The sequence below is a fragment of the Harmonia axyridis genome, chromosome 2, assembly GCF_914767665.1.
Source record: "Harmonia axyridis chromosome 2, icHarAxyr1.1, whole genome shotgun sequence".
Classification (NCBI taxonomy): Eukaryota; Metazoa; Arthropoda; class Insecta; order Coleoptera; family Coccinellidae; genus Harmonia; species Harmonia axyridis.
The window spans coordinates 54,296,307-54,314,730 of NC_059502.1; the positions used below are offsets into that span (position 1 = coordinate 54,296,307).

General features: G+C 33.5%; 2 protein-coding genes across 6 annotated transcripts in view; one reads left to right on the top strand and one right to left on the bottom strand.

Moving 5' to 3' along the window:
* Nucleotides 1-5,854, top strand: part of LOC123672740 (carnitine O-palmitoyltransferase 1, liver isoform) — a 43,218-nt gene extending 37,364 nt beyond the window's left edge. For all 4 annotated transcript variants that reach the window (XM_045607007.1, XM_045607005.1, XM_045607006.1 and 1 more), the window contains exons 10-12: nt 120-552; nt 3,294-3,605; nt 5,244-5,854. In XM_045607007.1, the coding sequence (XP_045462963.1) occupies nt 120-552; nt 3,294-3,605; nt 5,244-5,339 (841 nt within the window). In that variant the 3' untranslated portion in view covers nt 5,340-5,854. The remainder of the gene's footprint in view (nt 1-119; nt 553-3,293; nt 3,606-5,243) is intronic.
* Nucleotides 5,855-8,464: 2,610 nt separating this feature from the next.
* LOC123672741 (DDB1- and CUL4-associated factor 6-like) overlaps nt 8,465-18,424 on the bottom strand; it is a 28,418-nt gene continuing 18,458 nt past the window's right edge. Inside the window, exons 8-12 of one of the 2 annotated variants that reach the window (XM_045607008.1) lie at nt 16,231-16,407; nt 14,881-15,016; nt 14,208-14,302; nt 12,386-12,638; nt 8,465-9,119 (exon numbers count right to left, since the gene is read on the bottom strand). In XM_045607008.1, the coding sequence (XP_045462964.1) occupies nt 8,970-9,119; nt 12,386-12,638; nt 14,208-14,302; nt 14,881-15,016; nt 16,231-16,407 (811 nt within the window). In that variant the 3' untranslated portion in view covers nt 8,465-8,969. The remainder of the gene's footprint in view (nt 9,120-12,385; nt 12,639-14,207; nt 14,303-14,880; nt 15,017-16,230; nt 16,408-18,424) is intronic. The other variant, XM_045607009.1, reaches the window with a different exon arrangement.

Genomic DNA, 18,424 nt, shown 5'->3' on the forward strand with positions numbered 1-18,424 from the left:
TCAATCATATTGCTAATCTTTTCTATAAAGATGTTAGTATAATCCAAAGAAGTTTCATTCAACAATGCCTTCAAAATTTGTTGAATACTTCTTTTCTGACCTATTTGAAAAATCCTCAGATATGATGAGAACGGAAATGCAGCAGGTACTCCAGAACTGACTCCTCCAATTCCAGTTCGGCTCAATTGGGACATGAAACACGAATGTAGAGCAGCCATCGATAAGGCTGTGACCGTTGCAGAAGCCTTGATTCGTGATGTGGATTTGACTGTTTATATTCATAACAGTTTCGGAAAAGGGTTCATGAAAAAGGCTAAGCTCAGTCCGGATGCCTTCATACAAATGGCTCTTCAGTTGGCATACTACAGAGAAGCTGGTAAATTCTGTCTCACTTACGAGGCAAGCATGACAAGGCTGTTCAGAGAAGGCAGGACCGAAACTGTGCGACCTTGCACCATAGAATCGTCAGATTTTGTGAAAGCTATGGAAAATAAAGAAATTAGCAATGAAGAAAGACTGCAACTTTTATCGAAAGCCTGTGAGAGGCATCAGGTGAGTTCCATTAAATATTTGTTCGAATAAATTTTGAATCGCTTTATTAATTTTAGTGGAAAGGACATGAGATAAAATTATTTTATTCAAAAATAAAAAAAAAATTTTCCTTAATATCTTGGAAACCTGGAAATCCTAAAATGATATTGTCATTGAGTAATAAACATAGATAGAGGGAGTATACGCAATTTTTACATGTCCCCCAACATGGGTAGATTAAGTTGTGATATATTTTCAAATCCTCAATTTCACTTTATCCTTAGGAATGTATGTTATATGGAATGAAATATATTTACTTGAGTGATTCTCAATTAAATATGCATATTTGAATATTTGGAATCCGATATTTTTCCTAATTGTCGAATTTATAGTATGCAGAATATTTATTATTTTCTATATCTACCTGCTGAAATCCAAGGTTTGGCAACTATTGCTCTCCTATTGACATCCGTTGTTTCACTTCGTTTGGCGCACTTGAAGTTTGCTTTCTGAAATATTTAGATTTTTATTTCAATATATTTTGAGTTGATATAAAACGTCGATTCACCATGGAACATAAGAAGTGCGTTCTTTGTGGAGAAACTCGCGAATTGAGTGGAATATTGTATCACTGATATGTTTTCATTTCCGCGCGATTCATGTCGAATTTGATAGTTCATGTTGGAGACACGTCGAACTTGTGCCCCCAATTAGAGCTGTTCTTGCCATTAGTCACCATAATCTACTGCTCGCCCTCCAGTTCCAGAATTCTAACGAACTCCAGTATCCGACATGGCTTCAAAGAGGTTACTTCCCCAATTCTTCAAATATCTTGTTCAAAAATTTTTTTTGGGTTGGCTATCGATGGCGAGGCATTCCGCCACAAGGTGATCCGGAGTTGCAGAATCTGCACCTCTGCATCTGATCCTTGCAGAATCTGCACTCATCGATTTCAGACTCATTCAAGTGCTTCCTGAGGCGGCAATGCCCTGTAAGGAATCCAATGAGAAGGTGTATCTTGTTAAGATCCAGGTACTTCTTAGATCTCTCAGTAAAAAAAGTTCCTAAAAACCTTTTTGGAAGATTTTACTAGAGTTTGTCTCTCGGTTTTTTCCTTCTCCTGAAACTATTTCTTTTTACCTATACCACGGAAAGTTGGGCCAATGAAATGACTAAGGAGTTTGGGCTCCTTTTCTGGCAACTATCTTCGTCTCTTCATTTCCTTTAATTCCCGAGTGACCGAGAACCCAGTCTGAACAGACCTTATTCTTGCCTTCGTTGAGTTTTCTTCGCCACTCAATACCATCTCACAAGTGATGATATGTTTCCTCATGCTTTTCTGATTTGCTCTGGCCTATAAGTTATTATCGGTCTCGCAATATTAAGTATTTTCCCATTAGGTGTTGGGCTAAGTTCATGGGATTTTTTTTAAAAATAGTTACTGTCAGGAATAATCCCTTGAAATTTGATAACGTTATTCTGTAAGACCCTATGTGAAGATTTTATAGTAAGACATATGGAGGGTTGAGATAAGGAGAATAATCTTATGGTAGAACTGTTGAGAAAGTGTCCAGCGGAAAAGGATAAATAAGGGTTCGAAAATTCTCCACAATGGCGCTAGCATAACCAAAGGGTAACCAACCCAAGAAGACGAATACACTTTCATCCTTGTATACTTCTTGCTTATCCCTATCAGTACTGACAGTATTGACGTTTAAAATGTATTCTCTAGCTACACTAGCGCCACCAATTTGTGAGTCAACAGACACTTTTCAAAAGGGAAGATTATTCTCCTTCCTTCTACCCTCCAAAGTAGTACAACATAGGTAGTTTCGTTGAAATTATCCTAAAATGAGATGCCGCCGTTGAATTATTCTCGCGAAATCAGGTCTAAATCGAATGTCATAATATTGTAGGAGGCCCAATGTGGAAAATTCTATTTCATAATCCAACAGTCGCTCGTTTAAACTTGTACTTTGTATATTAGAGGTCGCAATATCTAATCGTTCCTCTTATGAAAGAGGAACGATTATGAAATCAGTAATTTAAACAGTTCAATCTTGCTAATTTCTCTTTGAGTGACAATATATTTCAATTTGTAGTAATTGAGTACTCATATCCACTAATTATAATTTAATGATCCATTTTTTAATGATGTTTCCAAGCATCATAGGTAATCTGCATCGTTAAACTAATGAAAGTGCTCATGATTGATATTTTATCAAGGTTGAAAAAAATTCCCCAACTTCTCAACTAATATTATTTGATCTGACGGAATATTGGATTTAACATTATATGAGGATGTTTATAATAATCCTAATATTTACTTTTCCAACCCCTAACAATTCTTCGATAGAGCTGAATAGTTGAAAATTTTTGTTGATTGTGTTTTTAGAGAAAGAAGCAACAATTTCACTCGAATTCAGAAATGTTTTTACTTTATATTACTCATAAATTCTGTTCCACGTAAAATACTTTCTTATTTGTTTCAATTTACTCAATGCGATGTTGGAAAGGGAATTGTTAAAATGTCTTCATTTCTATCTTTATTTAACAATATATATATATAATAAGATGTATCGTTGCCAGTACTGTATTATAGTTATTATTGATTATTTTGCCATTTTGTATATTCAGTTCCTTTCATTACTGAAAAAGCATTAGAGAACCTAATTCTTATCGAAAAATTTAAAAAAAATACTGTCCTTTCCACTTATCAATTTCGACCATTGATCTACAGTACAAACTCTGTTCTTTCACAGCTTGGCTATCAAGAGGCCATGTGCGGTAAAGGTATTGACAGGCACCTTTTCTGCCTGTATGTAGTGTCAAAATATCTAGAAGTAGATTCGCCGTTCCTTCAAGAGGTTCTGAGTGAACCTTGGAAACTGTCAACCTCTCAGACTCCTCATGGTCAAACAGGTAGGATAGATCTGAATAAAAACCCTGAGTGTATGTCAGCTGGGGGTGGTTTCGGTCCAGTTGCTGATGACGGATATGGTGTTTCTTACATCATAGCAGGCGAGGATAGAATATTCTTCCATATATCGAATAAGAGAAGTAGTAAATACACAGTGAGTATCGAGTGAGATTTCAATAGATGATAATAAATAGGATAAATGACGACAACTTAATGAGAGAATAACCCATGTCATAACACATTAATTTTTACTACAGAAAGATCATTGAACACTTAGGGCAATTAAATCTGGATCATGTCAGTTTTTAATGGCGTAATCCCAATATTATAATTTACGTTTTGGCGTTTTGTAGATTTACACCTGAGTTGAATTTTTCCGTTGGTATCAAAGAGTGTGAACACGGTAATCCCAACACATTCTTACCTTGACCAGATCCATAGCCAACAAAGCACGATATAAGCATTTTCATCTATTATAAACTCAAATTATTGTTCGCAGTTGAAAATGAATCCAAATACATATTCAGAGAAAATCACAATACAAACGACAATATCACTAAGTATCGGATGCCCCAAATTCGTTGTCTAGTGAGAGGGGATCTCAGAATCACTTTGAGCTAGAAACAAAGGAAAAGCACATTTTCGGGCTCAATTTTTGAGAGAATTAATTTGGTAAAACCCCAATCTTATAAATTCAAGTGTTTTCAAATTATAAGAGAAAATTGGAAAATAACGTGAAATAAAAGTTAACTTTTTTATTACTGGTGACATAAACATGAAACAAACACATTCTATAAACACTTTTTTCAGTAGAATCCATAATACAAACTTGTTTTTTTTAACATTGTTTATAACAAATAAAATCGCTTTTTTTCCATTTTAAAAAACATATAACATGATATATTAATTTCTTATGAAATTAAAACAATCATCAAAAGTTTCAGTTTCAAACGGCAAATAAAACAAGTGCTTATCTGTGATAATCTCTGAACTTCAGATAATTAAAATATTAGGTGGCCACCAAGATTTAACACCGCTAGATTTTTCCTTTGGTCAAATTTAAAGAACAACTTTTATAAAATTGAAAATGTTGAAAGAATCTAACGGTTTTAAATCTGGAAACCTTTGTGGTCACAGAATATTCTAATTATCTGCTCTGATTGTCAAGAATAGCCAAGTGGTTAATTTGCCGTGTGAAACTGAAACTCTTGATGATTTTTATTTTTTGATAAGAAATTCATATATCATGTTATATATTTTTGAAAAGAGAAAAAGCGCGATTTTATTTTTTATAGACATTTTTATGGTTTACATTAGAAAAACACAAGTTTGTATTTTAACTTCAGAACTAATTGCAATAAAAAACAAATAAATACACCACTGGATTCAACATGAAGGTTCTTTTAAAATGTTTTTGTTTTATGTTTATAGCACCAGCAATAAAGAAATTATGAGAACTTTCATTTAACGCTATTTTCCAATTTTTTCTTATAGCTTGAAAACAGTTGAATTTATGAGGTTGCAGTTTTCACCAAATCAATTCTCTCAAAAATCGATTCTGAAAATTTGCCATTCAATTTTTTCTAGATCAAAGGGTTTCTGAGATACCCCTCACTAGACAACGAATTTGGGACACCAATACTCTTATTACAAACACCAATATGCCACATTGAATTTTATATTTGAACTAATGCATCACTGAATAATTAAAGAGGATTTGAACAATTTGTCAAATAGCCTATTGCACCAATAAGTCTTAATATAACAAATAATTTATGCATATTCTTTTCAGGACTGTCATGGTTTTGCTAGAGAACTCGAAAAGGCCTTGAACGATCTGAGAACTTTGTGTTCTACAAGAATGGTGACCAATGGAAAAAAGGATTAATTTTCAATAATATTGAGTTCACAAGAGTGGTGCTGATCATTTATTAAGGAAATGTTTTGAATCATAATTTACATAAAAGTATATACATATATTTTTTTCATGTCATTCTTCTTGGTATCATATTTTGATTTTGTACATTGCAATAGTAAAACAAAGGAGCATATTTTCAATTGATAAATTCAAAAATTGTACGAATTTATATTTTATGAATCTTTAAATTATCTTCCATTTATTTACACAAAGGAAATTTTTTTTTGTGAATATGGCAATATATTGAAAATTTTAGGTTAATTCTTCCTTATGAATTAATCAGCAATTCAAATTTTTTTTACTATTGTTTCTTATGCAATAATGTTCTTTTAGTATTAAAAATTATTACTAACCTTCCATAATAAAGCAAAGTCAATGCAATAAAGATAAGGTATATTGTTTTATCTGAATTTATATTAAATATAGATATTGTAGATGTGATTTTGATGAAACAATAAAAATATTAACATTGGTCTAAGAAAAAATATTTTCATTGAAATTATTAATATGTTTCCCCTTATTATGGCCCGCGACTTCTGTGAGGTACCTTTCACACCGAGAGACAAGCGTCTCTCGCTCCTACATCACCAACTCATGTGAGATTTTATTATCACGGTATCAACACATATGTGCGGTTTGAGGAAAAATCAGAAAACTAACTTATTTCATTTTTGAATATGTTCAAATGGAATACAAAAACAAATAATTCTATGGAAAATAACTTTGAAGTACTTTATCTTGAGTTCTTAAGTATGAAACATTTCATATCTTCAGAGAAATTCATTTTATAGAAAAAAACGAAGAAGAAAAAATGGTTTTAGTTTATCAAGAAGATGAATATTCTGTAAAGAATAAAAAATCTACTTGACCCTGAAATTCAACTCCAAGGTCTTAGTAAATATCTGCATTCAATGTCCCCCCCGAAATCTAATAGCGTATTCGACTGGCAGCACCAGTTCGAATAAATTCGAACTAATTATGGCATTTAGCTCTTCTTCGAATTAATTCGCATTGGTGCAGCCAGTCGAATACGCTATTAGAATAGTTATTTATAATACAAGTGCAGAAGGCATTGATATTCTTCCACGAGTTCAAAATTCAAAAACGAGCCACGTAGTGGCGAGTTTTGGAATGAACGAGTGGTAGGAAGATCATTTCTCTGTCGGGTTCTGCCCGCCGAACATCCAAATTCCATCAAAACCAGAAATGAGAGCTCCCCGATTGATGAGCAAAAACCCCGAAAATTGCAAAAAATCCATTTTCAAAGCTCCATATCTCGAAAACTGTCCATTTTTGAGCTTTGTGGCTAAGGACTTTTCTGATCAGTTCATCAGAACTACAACATATCAAAAATTCAGCCAAATTCACGGAAAGCCATTTTCCATACTAAACGTGCGGGGTCCTTTCTATCAAACTATAAAAATCATCAAAAGTTTCGATTTCTCACAGCAAATCAACCCAGTGCCTATCTACGATAATCTGTGAACTTGAAATAATTAAAATATTCGATACCACCAAGGTAGATTTTGCAACATTATCAAATTGATGAATGTTGTTCTTTGAATGTGGCTAAAGGAAAAAATCTAACGGTTTTAAATCTGGAGACCTTGGTGGCCACTTTATTATTATTATTTGAACTGGGGTCGTTTTGCTTCGGTGAGCCTTCCGGGAACTGCGACCATGCAGATCTTTTGTTCACTACCCTACTCATTCATAGAAACCCAGGGAGGTCGTCAACGACGTTAATAAAATTGACAACCTCCCTAGGGGCCTTGGCCATTACCTCTCTGGTATCCAGGACCGGCTTGCCCATGTGAATGGTTCTTAGGCTAGCCAGCTCTGGACACTTGCATATCAAGTGTTCAGAAGTTTCTACTTCCGATCCACAGAGCCTGCAAATCTCGTCTGCTGACTTACCCATACGGTACAAATGATGTTTGTACCGACAGTGCCCCGTCAGCAGACCCACCATCACCCGAAGCTCCGCTCGTGACAGCTTCAGGAGTTTTCTGGTGTAAGTAGGTGAAATCTTCACGAATTTCTTTGCCTGAGCAAGCCTAGGAGTGTTAGTCCAGTGAATTGTCCTACTGTTCAACTCCCATAGCTGGACCGCAGCTTTGTATTGGTCTTTTCCTATCCCACAGAAAGGCTCAGGTCCAGCAGGTCTTAACCTAGATGCACTTTTTGCAAGCTCGTCCGCTCTCTCATTTCCTTCAACCCCACAGTGCCCTGGTACCCATAGTAGAGTCACCTTATTTCCTCTGGCCAGTTGCTTTATGGTGTTACGGCACTCCCAAGTCAGCAGAGACCCCTGACAGCACGATTCCAGGGATCTCAGCGTGGCTTGGCTGTCTGTGGTGATGTAGATATGCGCCCCTTTGAGGTTCATTTTGAGACACTCCTGGGCGCATACATAAACAGCCATTATCTCGGCTTGTAGAATCGAGGGCTCACTTCCCAGGGCTTTAGAGATCCTCAGTCTAGGTGGTGGCCACTTTAGTTATCAGAATTTCATAGATAGGCATTTGTTTAATTTGCCATATGGCAATAAAATGATTTTTATAGTTTGATAAGAAATTTATATAAAATGTTATATATTTTTGAAAAGGAGAGTGAAAGTACCCAAAATTATACCCACTCAAGTTGTATCAGAGCTGTGTTCATTCTATTCCTAATAACAAACGAAACATTTTAAATTGTATGTTCTATATGCCACCATTATGATCCATACATAAATTATATCTTTTCCTTATTTCATTATAAGTTAAGAATACTAGGATTTACATCGGCGCATGCGTTTGTTATTTTTATTTTCAAATGGTCCAAATCATCAGAATCAGTTTTTTTATAGCATATTTTTTAGGATGTCCTTAAGGAATTTTCAATTAAAGTATCGATCTCCTGGGAGAATACTGGTTGTGAAGTGTTTCTCTAATTATTTCAAATGAAACAACAACAATATTAACATGTACTACAGACACATCCGTTTCTACTTCTTTATTATATGTACAGATTATAAATACAACTTCGGCAATTCATTGATTATCATTATTAGAGATCAATATTAAGGTTTCCAAGAAAAAATTCATCATATATTCACTTTATTGCGTATATTTTTTTGCATATTCCAGCTAAAAGTGGAGGCACATAAATCAAATAATATTATGTAAATATAATTACAATTATCACAATTTTCTCAAAATCATAACAGCAGTCAGTAAGGATAAGAGAAAGCCACAGAAAAATTCCGGGAAAAACATGTAAATGTTATCAACAACACAATGTTATATCACCAAACGTAACATTTAAATATACTAAAAATCGTAAAACAACTAATTTTCTTTGTCATCCGCTTGAACCTAATTTCATTATTATTGAGGAAAAAAGCTTTTTGATGAAATACATGGGACACCATAAACCAACAAAGACTTGATGAATAGCAATACATATAACAAAACAAGCAATTTCTGGAGGAAAATTCGTATATAGATAATTAAAAATTAATTTTGAATCGAGGTTAGTCCAACTACAATTTAGATCTATCAACTTGAAGAGTTCGGATGGCATCAAATATTACTTTCGGGCATCAAACTTAATCCTTTATTGTTCGGAATTCTCAGTTGAAGTTCTTCTTCGGTTTTGAATCCTAGGCATCTGATTAAGGAAGGCAAGCATCCTGATCATAAATGCGGCAGGTACTGTTATTGTGTCTTTAGTTTCTTCCAACATAATGGCATTTCTAGCAATAATCTGCAATTAAATTTGATTTTCTCTATTTAACAAAGTATTACAAGCAAGAGGCAATACTTAATAGTCATTATACAGGGTGATTTATTACATCACTGATAAACTTTGCCATATGAAAGGTCATGTAATTCAGACAAAAAACATTATGGAAACATGTATCCAATTTCAATTATTTGGGAAAAAAATGGATTCAAAAAGTTCATTCATGTTTATTGATATGATTTTTTAATAACAAAAAAATATGCTTAGAAGTAAGCGTAAATATACGTGTTAGTTCATTGTAAGTAGTTAATGAATAAACAAGAGTTGAAGAACACTCGACTTCACGTCAGTGCTTTCCTTAATTCTTTTCATCTCGATCGATAAGGCAGCTTCAAAATTAATAAAAAAAAAAAAAAAAATTCGAACGGGCATATTTACGGAACCTATTATCGATTTGTGCCTTTTAACGAACTCAACCATGGCATTCTACACCTTTTCCAATTGTAATTCAGAAAGCGTAAAATATAATTTAGAAAAGCCAATTGAATTTCAGAAGATGGAAATTGTAAATCAGAATAGGAAGTTGTTATTCAGAATAGGGAAATTAAAAGCCAGAAAAAGAACTTTATATTCAAAAACGATAAATTGGAATTGAGATTTGATAATTTGGAATTCAGAAATAGGAAATTGTAATTCAGAATTGGTTACATGTACTTAAGAACTAATAAAAATAAATAGAGATTTTTAAATTATTATTACTGAATCGGGATCTTTGCAGCTCTGTTAGACTTCCAGGAACTGTGATCCAATTGATCTTTTGTTCTTAAACCTTCCTTTTCATACAAACCCAAAAATGCCGTCGACATCTTTAAAAGCCTTGGCTGTTACTTCATGAGTATCCGGGGCTGAATTTCCCATATGAGTGGTTCTTAGGCCAGTCAACACCAAACATTTGTAGAGAAGGTGTTCGGCTGTTTCTACCTCCTTTCCATAGAGCCTGCAAATCCCATCTGCTGGCGGTACAAAAGGTATTTGCACCGACAGTGTCCTGTCAACAGTCCCACCATTACCCGAAGCTCTGCTTGTGGCCGATTCAAAAGATTCGCTCGGTGAAAGCACCACAAACTTTTTTGCCTGAGTGTTTCTCCAGAGGGTTAATCTATTGTCCCACTCCCATTACTGGATTGCTGCCTCATACTGGTCTTTTCCAAGCCCACAAAAAGGCTCAGGCCCAACGGGTGTTTGCCTTGACGATCTTTTCGCAAGTTCATTGGCTTTTTCGTTTCCTTCAATACAACAATGCCCCAGTAGACATATCTATGTAATACCTGTGTCGAATATTGTACCTCACATTCGGTACTGTTCTGAATTCATTTATTTATTTATTTCTTTATTCTTGACCTCTAATACAGTACAAGTACTGGTACCAAGACCTATTTACCAATATACAAAAAATAATCATAAAATACTATAAAATATTCAAAACAACAACAAAGTTAAACTAAACAAAATAAATCTTTCAGGTACAACTTAAGCTTAATATTAAGGTTTTTTTAGTTCTTATATACTTTATTCCTTCTGGTGTCTGGTTAAATGCTTCTATTGCTCGGTAAATTGGGGAGTCCTGGGCTTTCCTTGTAAACCTGAGTTTACTTCTGATGGTACCTCTATCTCGGGTGTTATGAGTATGTACATCCTGTACTAGTGTAAATCTATAATTTGACTTAATATAATTGTTCGTCATGCCATGTATCAGTTTAACTTGTTCCAATTTCTTTAGGTTATGAATGTCCAAAAGTTTAGTGTCCTTATTTAATATTGATGTAGGAGTTAACATGCTATAGTTGAACAATATTTTTATAGTTCTATTTTGGAACACTTGTAGCCTTGTTAATAATGTATTTGATGCATTTCCCCAACAATTAATGAGGTACGTACCTCAGTCTGGAGAAGATCAAGCTGTGGTAGATCATTTTTTTGTGTTGTCTACTGAACACAAATGAGCATCTTCTCAGTGAACCCACCACAGGAGTTACCCTACGTATCATGTGTTTTTCCTAATTCAATTTTTCATCAATATACAACCCTAGATATTTGTGGTGTTTCACATGATCAAGTGAAATATCATCAAACTTGACTTGCATTTCATGGAATGGCTTGTTCTTCTGCCTTATACACATATATACAGTCTTATCTACATTTATGCTCAGTCTGTTACAACTCAGCCAGTCAGAATAATAAAGCAGATCAGCATTGATAGTCAATTCCAGTTCCTCCAAAGATCTTCCTGAGTACACCAGGACAGTATCATCCACAAAAGAGAAATATCTTGATCTCGAACCCATCAGATGTACATAGAGCAAATACAGCAGTGGGCCCAATACTGAACCCTGAGGGACACCCATGTTAACTGTGCGCCTTTTACTTCTTTTACTAGTATAAAGAATTCGATTTTTCAGGTATGTTTCAAGAAGTCTATAAGCTGTCCCTTGAAATCCCATCCTGGACAACTTCCTCAAAAGTATATCTATATTCACAGTATCAAACGCCTTTTGCAAGTCTATAAAAACCAGTACAACATAATTACCCTTGTTAATTTCAGCAGAGACGAATTCTAGCAGATCAACTGCAGCACTTGATGTACTACTTCCTTCCTGGAACCTATACTGATACTTGTCAAATCCAAATGTAGCATTCACATAATTTTTAATTCTTGTCTTCATGGTTCTTTCAATGATTTTTGAAAAAATGATGAGTACTGATATAGGCCTATAATTGGTTATTATTTGTCTTGAACCATTTTTGTGCAATGGAATTATTTTCGCGATTTATATATTACATTATATCAAATTGAACCGATAACCTCTGAAATACAATTTTCCCTTTCTGAAATATAATTTGCTGTTTCTGAGAATTCAATTCACTATTCTGAATCACAACTTGGTTTTTCTGAATTTCAATATCGTTTTTCTGAAATCCAATTTTCCTTTTCTGAATTATACTTTCTTAATCTGAAATACTTGTTCCTTTTTCTGAAATTGAACTTTGATTTTCTAAACTAAAATTGAAAAAGGTGTAGATCCGAACCTATCCTGTAAATTTCAAGTTTTTTAGACCCTTCTGTCGAGATTTATCGTGTTTGAGACCGGACCGGACGGACAGAATTGAATTGGACCCAGAATTCATCATCAGTATGTCGAATCTTATCGTTCGAGACAATTATCGAACCAAAATTCCAAAATTATAGACATTGTGACGAAAATAGCGATTAGTCTAATACCACTCACCTCATCTGCTAATTGGGAATTAAATTCAGGTTCTTCTCGTAGTGGCGCCCATAATTTAACGTCATGGTCTATTCCACTGGTTGCTAACAGTGGAAGCGTTGGATGGGGTTGCAGACAATTCACCACGTGATGATCACCTTGCATTATCATTTTAAGTTCGCCTGTATCTTTTTCCCATACAAAAATATGGCCGCAATCTGATCCTGACATAACGTACTTATTGCCCCAAAAGGCGGCTTCTTTAATCATCGTCCTTGAAAAAAAATCCCATATTAGAAACGCAAAAAGTTTAAAACAGATTATTATATGTAACCAGAGCAGAATTATATTATTATTGTTATTTTTATGTATATTTTTTTTATGAAAGATTTCATATGACTGAAAATGAAAATAAAGCATACAAAGCAAAATCTACAAACTAGTATAGAGAATATATCATTATGTAGCATCAATTAGAGAAAGATTTCCACAAGAAGGCCTGGAAAATTCAAAGATGTATTTACAAGATAACTGCTTGAACAGTTATTTATAATTCAAGTGCAGAAGTCATTGATATTCTTCCATGAGTTCAAAACGAATGTTAGATTAAGCCTTATGTATTATACATATTTTTTTCTAACTCCCTGCATTTTTATTGGAATACATATTTCCATAAATATCGTTTAGTGATTTTTGCATTGGAAAATGTTGGTTGACAGAACTGTTTATCGTATCTAAGATGTCTAAAAACATGGTGAATGCACTCGTCAATTTTTGAATGGAATGACATTCGACCAAATTGAAAATATTAATTTTATTTCGTGGTGGCGCCGCAATGTCATTCCTTTCATTTCGATCTATTTCCTTTGATTTTGACAGGATACATCAATTAAAACCCGATCCTAGCCAATCAGAAGCTTAAACTAATATTCTCAAAATTGGCAAAACAAAAGTTAATCAGTCCATACACCAGGTTTTTAGACATCTTAATCGTATCACAAATTTGACAGAAAATATATAAATTCGTGACAGGAAAGTTTCGAGTACCAACATATAATAATGAAATATAACCATGAAATCTGTGTGGAACTGAAATATTACCGCACGATATAGTTCTTGTAATGCTGTATTTTTCATTTTTTCCAAGTGGTATTATGAGTTAACCTTCTTTTCTTGTCTGTTTCTGGTCTGAATTTCTCTTAGATATCTGACATTATTATACCATCCATTTTTTGAGGCTCTTCCAGTACTAATTTCAAAACTACAAATCTTGACATTTTTCACAATTTTTTTGGGGTATTTTTATTTTTTTGAGAGCTTAATATCACATTTTCTGTATCAATTTCACAAGCAACATAACATAAAGTGAAATTACAAAAAAGAACATTATTATGACACTGTCCTTGAAAGGTACCTGATTCCAAGAAATGCTAAATAATGAGAAATATTTCAAATCATTTCATATAAAATAAACATTTCACAATAGCTGAAGCTATATCTATGTGAAATTAGAATAAACAAAAACACTGTAAAAAAGTGTAAAAAGATATTAACAAGAAACAAAGTATCCAATAAGACTATCTGTAAGTTAGAAAGGCTTTTAAATGTATTCAATTTGCTCCCAAAATAATTAAAAACTATACTTAATGAATTTACTGAAAAAAAAAGTTAAAAAAACTGACTTTCTGGTAGAAATTGAAATGCTATTAGTAGAATTCAAATAATATTACATTATGTCATATTTTGTGGTCACTTCTATTTTATTTTGTATAGTAAACTAAGTTTTATCTTCAATAAGTTTTCAAACTGGACATTAATTTTGAGTTTATAAATTAATAAATACCTGGCATTTCTATGTCCTGTGTATTTCATCTTCAGCTCTGCTTGATAAGTATTATTATAATCATCCATATCGTGAAATGTACCATAATCGCCGATCTAAAACAATAATCAACGAGGAAAAATAAATAAATGGAATATGTAATACATATTTCTGAATAACATGTATACAGTTTTTCAAATTGAATCAAATTGACTTCAGTTTCGAATAGGCATTTAATGACAACCTCACAGAGTTTTAAGAACGATATGGGTATTTTTTCTTTGCATTTAATATTTTCTTGAGAATTTCGGCATTGGAATTGACTTCTGAAAAAATGTATTCGCGTGAACAAAAAATATACATCATTCCTACAAAGTACTAACTCACAATTTCGATCATCTAAACTGAATCATTAAGAACACGTGTACCATTTTTTGCTTGAAGAGATGTTGAAAAGGGAATAGTTTAAATGATCGCATCTACTAACAATTTTAAACCTCTCCAAGAAAAATATCGAAAAAACACGTGGAAAGAATGACGTGAATGAAGTCAAGGGATTTTGATCGCTCGTTCATTCATTTTCGGCAATTGCACTCTTGGAGACCACAAATAGTCAAATAGCCTTTTTTTGTGCATTTGACAAGTTTAAAAAGTGGAATATTCGAAACTGAATGTAAATAACAAAATAACTCACCTCATCATCATAATCCGAATCTTCTGATAAAGCTGTAGATGAAATATTGGATTTGGAACTTTTATAATTAGGTGTCTTATTATTACAGTTCAAACTTATTGTTGATTGTGATGTACTTTGACTAGAATATTTCAAGCTGAAAAGAAACAATGAGCAATAATTATTGATTAATTTCATAATTTGGAATAGACACAAGAAAAGTTGAGAAATTATTGCATATGAATCTATCATCAAACAAGAAACATTTTTAACAAAAATACATATCAAAAAATCGTGCATTCAATCCTTTGATTTTCAACCTTCAATTTCATGGATCAGATTGAACTAGAAGAAGAAAACACTAAACCTACTTCTTGGTTTATAATGAAATTTTCACAATTTTTTGAAAGGAATTAAAAAATCGAGAAAAAAAACATCTACCCACACAAAATAATTCAATATGTTGGTATGTACTTCATAAAGTGTTATGGTACGCTTATTCTGAAACATTTTGGATAGGAGTTTCTAACGCGGCGTGTAGAAATCGTTACGTAAAGAAAAATTTTTCCCCTGGTCGACTTTTCTTCTTTCTTTCTGTTTTTTTCTAATATTTTATATAAATTATAACTTTGACGCATTTACAAAAATGTATGCAAATTGTATTATATTCCATATTTTTTTTGTAAATAAACCTTATTCTATTATCTTGCTCATCCCAATTGGCAACATGGTGCTATTCCGTAGGGACCTATTTGTTTCTATCCCGACTCTTCTAGAACTCTGTGTGAAGACAGAAAATTATAGTTAGGAGAACACAGCTAATGGTTAGACAGTCCTCCCCGATCAGAAAATTTCTTTCCCAGCTCGGGACTATATGGCAACATCGACTGCTGATTAAATAGATAGAACAAGATATCAAATCAGTTACGTTGATTAGGTAAACAAAGATAGCTATAATTTGATCAGTTTAGAGTAGATGCCAACGACAGAAGAGCATAGACTTTATACCTGCCATATAATTTTTCCGCATTGTATAGGTTGTGCAAGCTATCCACAAGACGCTGTTGTCACTTTGTGCAGCCGTAACGAAACGATTCAACCTTTTTTGAAAACTGACTTCAAATAGTATCTACATGAATTTAAAAAAAAATCATGAATGAAACCCATAATAATTCAATTCAAATTTGCAGTAATAACCCAAATTGAGGAGAATTTCTCATATCATTCTGATACATGCCGATTGAGCCTTCCGAAGTATTATTAAAAAATGACATCAATGATGATGATTTGTTGTGGGGAATAATTGCCCACTCATGCTTCCTCTATCTATGTTTATTTCCAAGCAATTCTCCGCAAATAAGAAGCCACTACCTGACTGAAGGTTCAGATCCATGGTGTTCAATGAAATCCTGTCTGAGGTTTCTCAAGACGTTCAAATTGTTATGGAGGTCTCTAGAAACAGCGGATGAATCACTGTCGGAAGAAGTAGAGGGCTGGCTCAAACTCTGCTGCCCGGACGATGTAGATACTCCATGTGATATGGGCAATCTGAATTTGCATATTCGGATATCAGTTAAAAAATTCTAATTTAATTTGATTTCTTTCAAGCCTCCCTCAAAGTTAACAATTAGATCTAATTAGAAGCAATTTTGCAATTTATTAATTTCCAATGATTTTAATATGAAGCTCATGTATGATGACCTTGATTATATGTCATTATTTTATACAGAGTGAGTTTTGAGTATCCAATGCCTCAATTATCCCAGCAACGAATCGCACGCTTTTTATTGATTTTTTGTTCAAAGATTTTGTTATGGGGGGTAGAAATTACGAGAATAATCTTTTCGTTTCAAAAGTGTCTGTTGAAATGATCTAAATTGGTGTCGCTAGTGTAGTTAGAGGGTGAATTTCATAGGAAACGTCAAAAAGTACTGGTAGAGATAAAGCAAGAAGTAAACAAGGATGAAATTGTATTCGTCTTCTTGGGTTGGTTACCCGTTGGCTGTACTAGGGACATTGTGGAGAATTTTTGAACCCTTATTTACCCTACTCCGCTGGACACTCTTTCAACAGTTCTACCAGTTTTACCAAGAGATTATTCTCCTTGCCTCTATCCTCCATAGATCTTGTGATATGACCGATATAATGGTGCTATTTACATTGTTGTCAGAACTTTCCTTTTCCGGAATAATAAGGAACTTTATTATTTCAAACGGATCACCTGTATATTTTTTGACATTTGAAATGAGATACTGAATATTTTTTTATGGTTCCCTATACGTAAATAACATAATTTCGGAGTTATAGCTCCATTTACATTATCTTTGCCGAAGTTAAAATAATACATTTAGATGGCTATGATAAACTCGTTTCATTTGAATAATCTTAGGCGTTTGTTTCATGTTTTTTCACATTTGAGTAGTAGAAAAATTAGGAATTCTGCCCATATCACCATACCCTAATATCATTAATATCTCAATTCATTAGTATTCAGATATACGATCCATTGTGACTCCAAAATTATAATCCTAAACAATATTCAGTATTTCTTAAATATTTCAAAAGGCAAAAAATATATAGGGAGATCCATTTGAAATAACTAAGTTCAATATTATCCCAGAAAAAGGAAAGATCTGACAACAATGTGAATACAACCATTATATCGGTCATATCACAAAATCCTTGCACACCAAAATCTATAATAATCGTGCAATCCATTTCCGAGATAATTGAGGCGTTCCATATAATTAACACCTACTCACACTGTATAGAATAACCATGCCAAGCTTAGTGTAAAATTTCTCGCGTCATCAGAATGATAGAAAGTTAAAGCAGATTATTTGAAAAAAAATACTCAATATTTCTGTGATGGCAGATGCGATCGAGTTGAGATTTTGTGTGTATAATTAGTATAACAATTTTAAGCCTCTTGCGAATTTTCATGCTTGTAGCGTTAACAGTATTTGAAAAAGTTCAAGAAGAATATCGATTAGAAAAACTAGGAAAGCACTGACGTACAGCTCAAAAGCTTTTAAGCGCTTGTTCATGCGTCTTTGGAAACCACATACAGTACTGGCAACGATTTAGCTCGATACTGTAGGTATCCACTAGGAATGTGTCGTTCACGAACGAACGGATCAAAAGACCCGGGTCTTCAAAACGAATGGTTCGATCGGGTCGTCTCGCTGAAAATGATTCGTTCGTTCGAACCGATCCAGATGAGTCAAACTTTCACGTTCAGTTCATTCAATCTGTGGATCTTTTAGGTCCCAAAGACCGAAAGATCGAATGATCCATGGAATGGTTCGTTATTCTAGTCTAGGTAGACTATTTCGGATGGGTTGACCGCAAAGAAACATCTGGTAGTAATAAAATACATCCATTTCGCAGATGAATCATCGGCTCGGCAGTCGGCACCCGGTTTTGAACAAAAATGATAGATAGTAACTGTCTGTAATGGCTCCCTCTCATGATTATTACCAATTATGATATCTTGAAAATGTGTTAATGTATATTGTTTATTATTTTTCGATAAAAACCTTAACTTGACCAGGTAAAGAAAAGA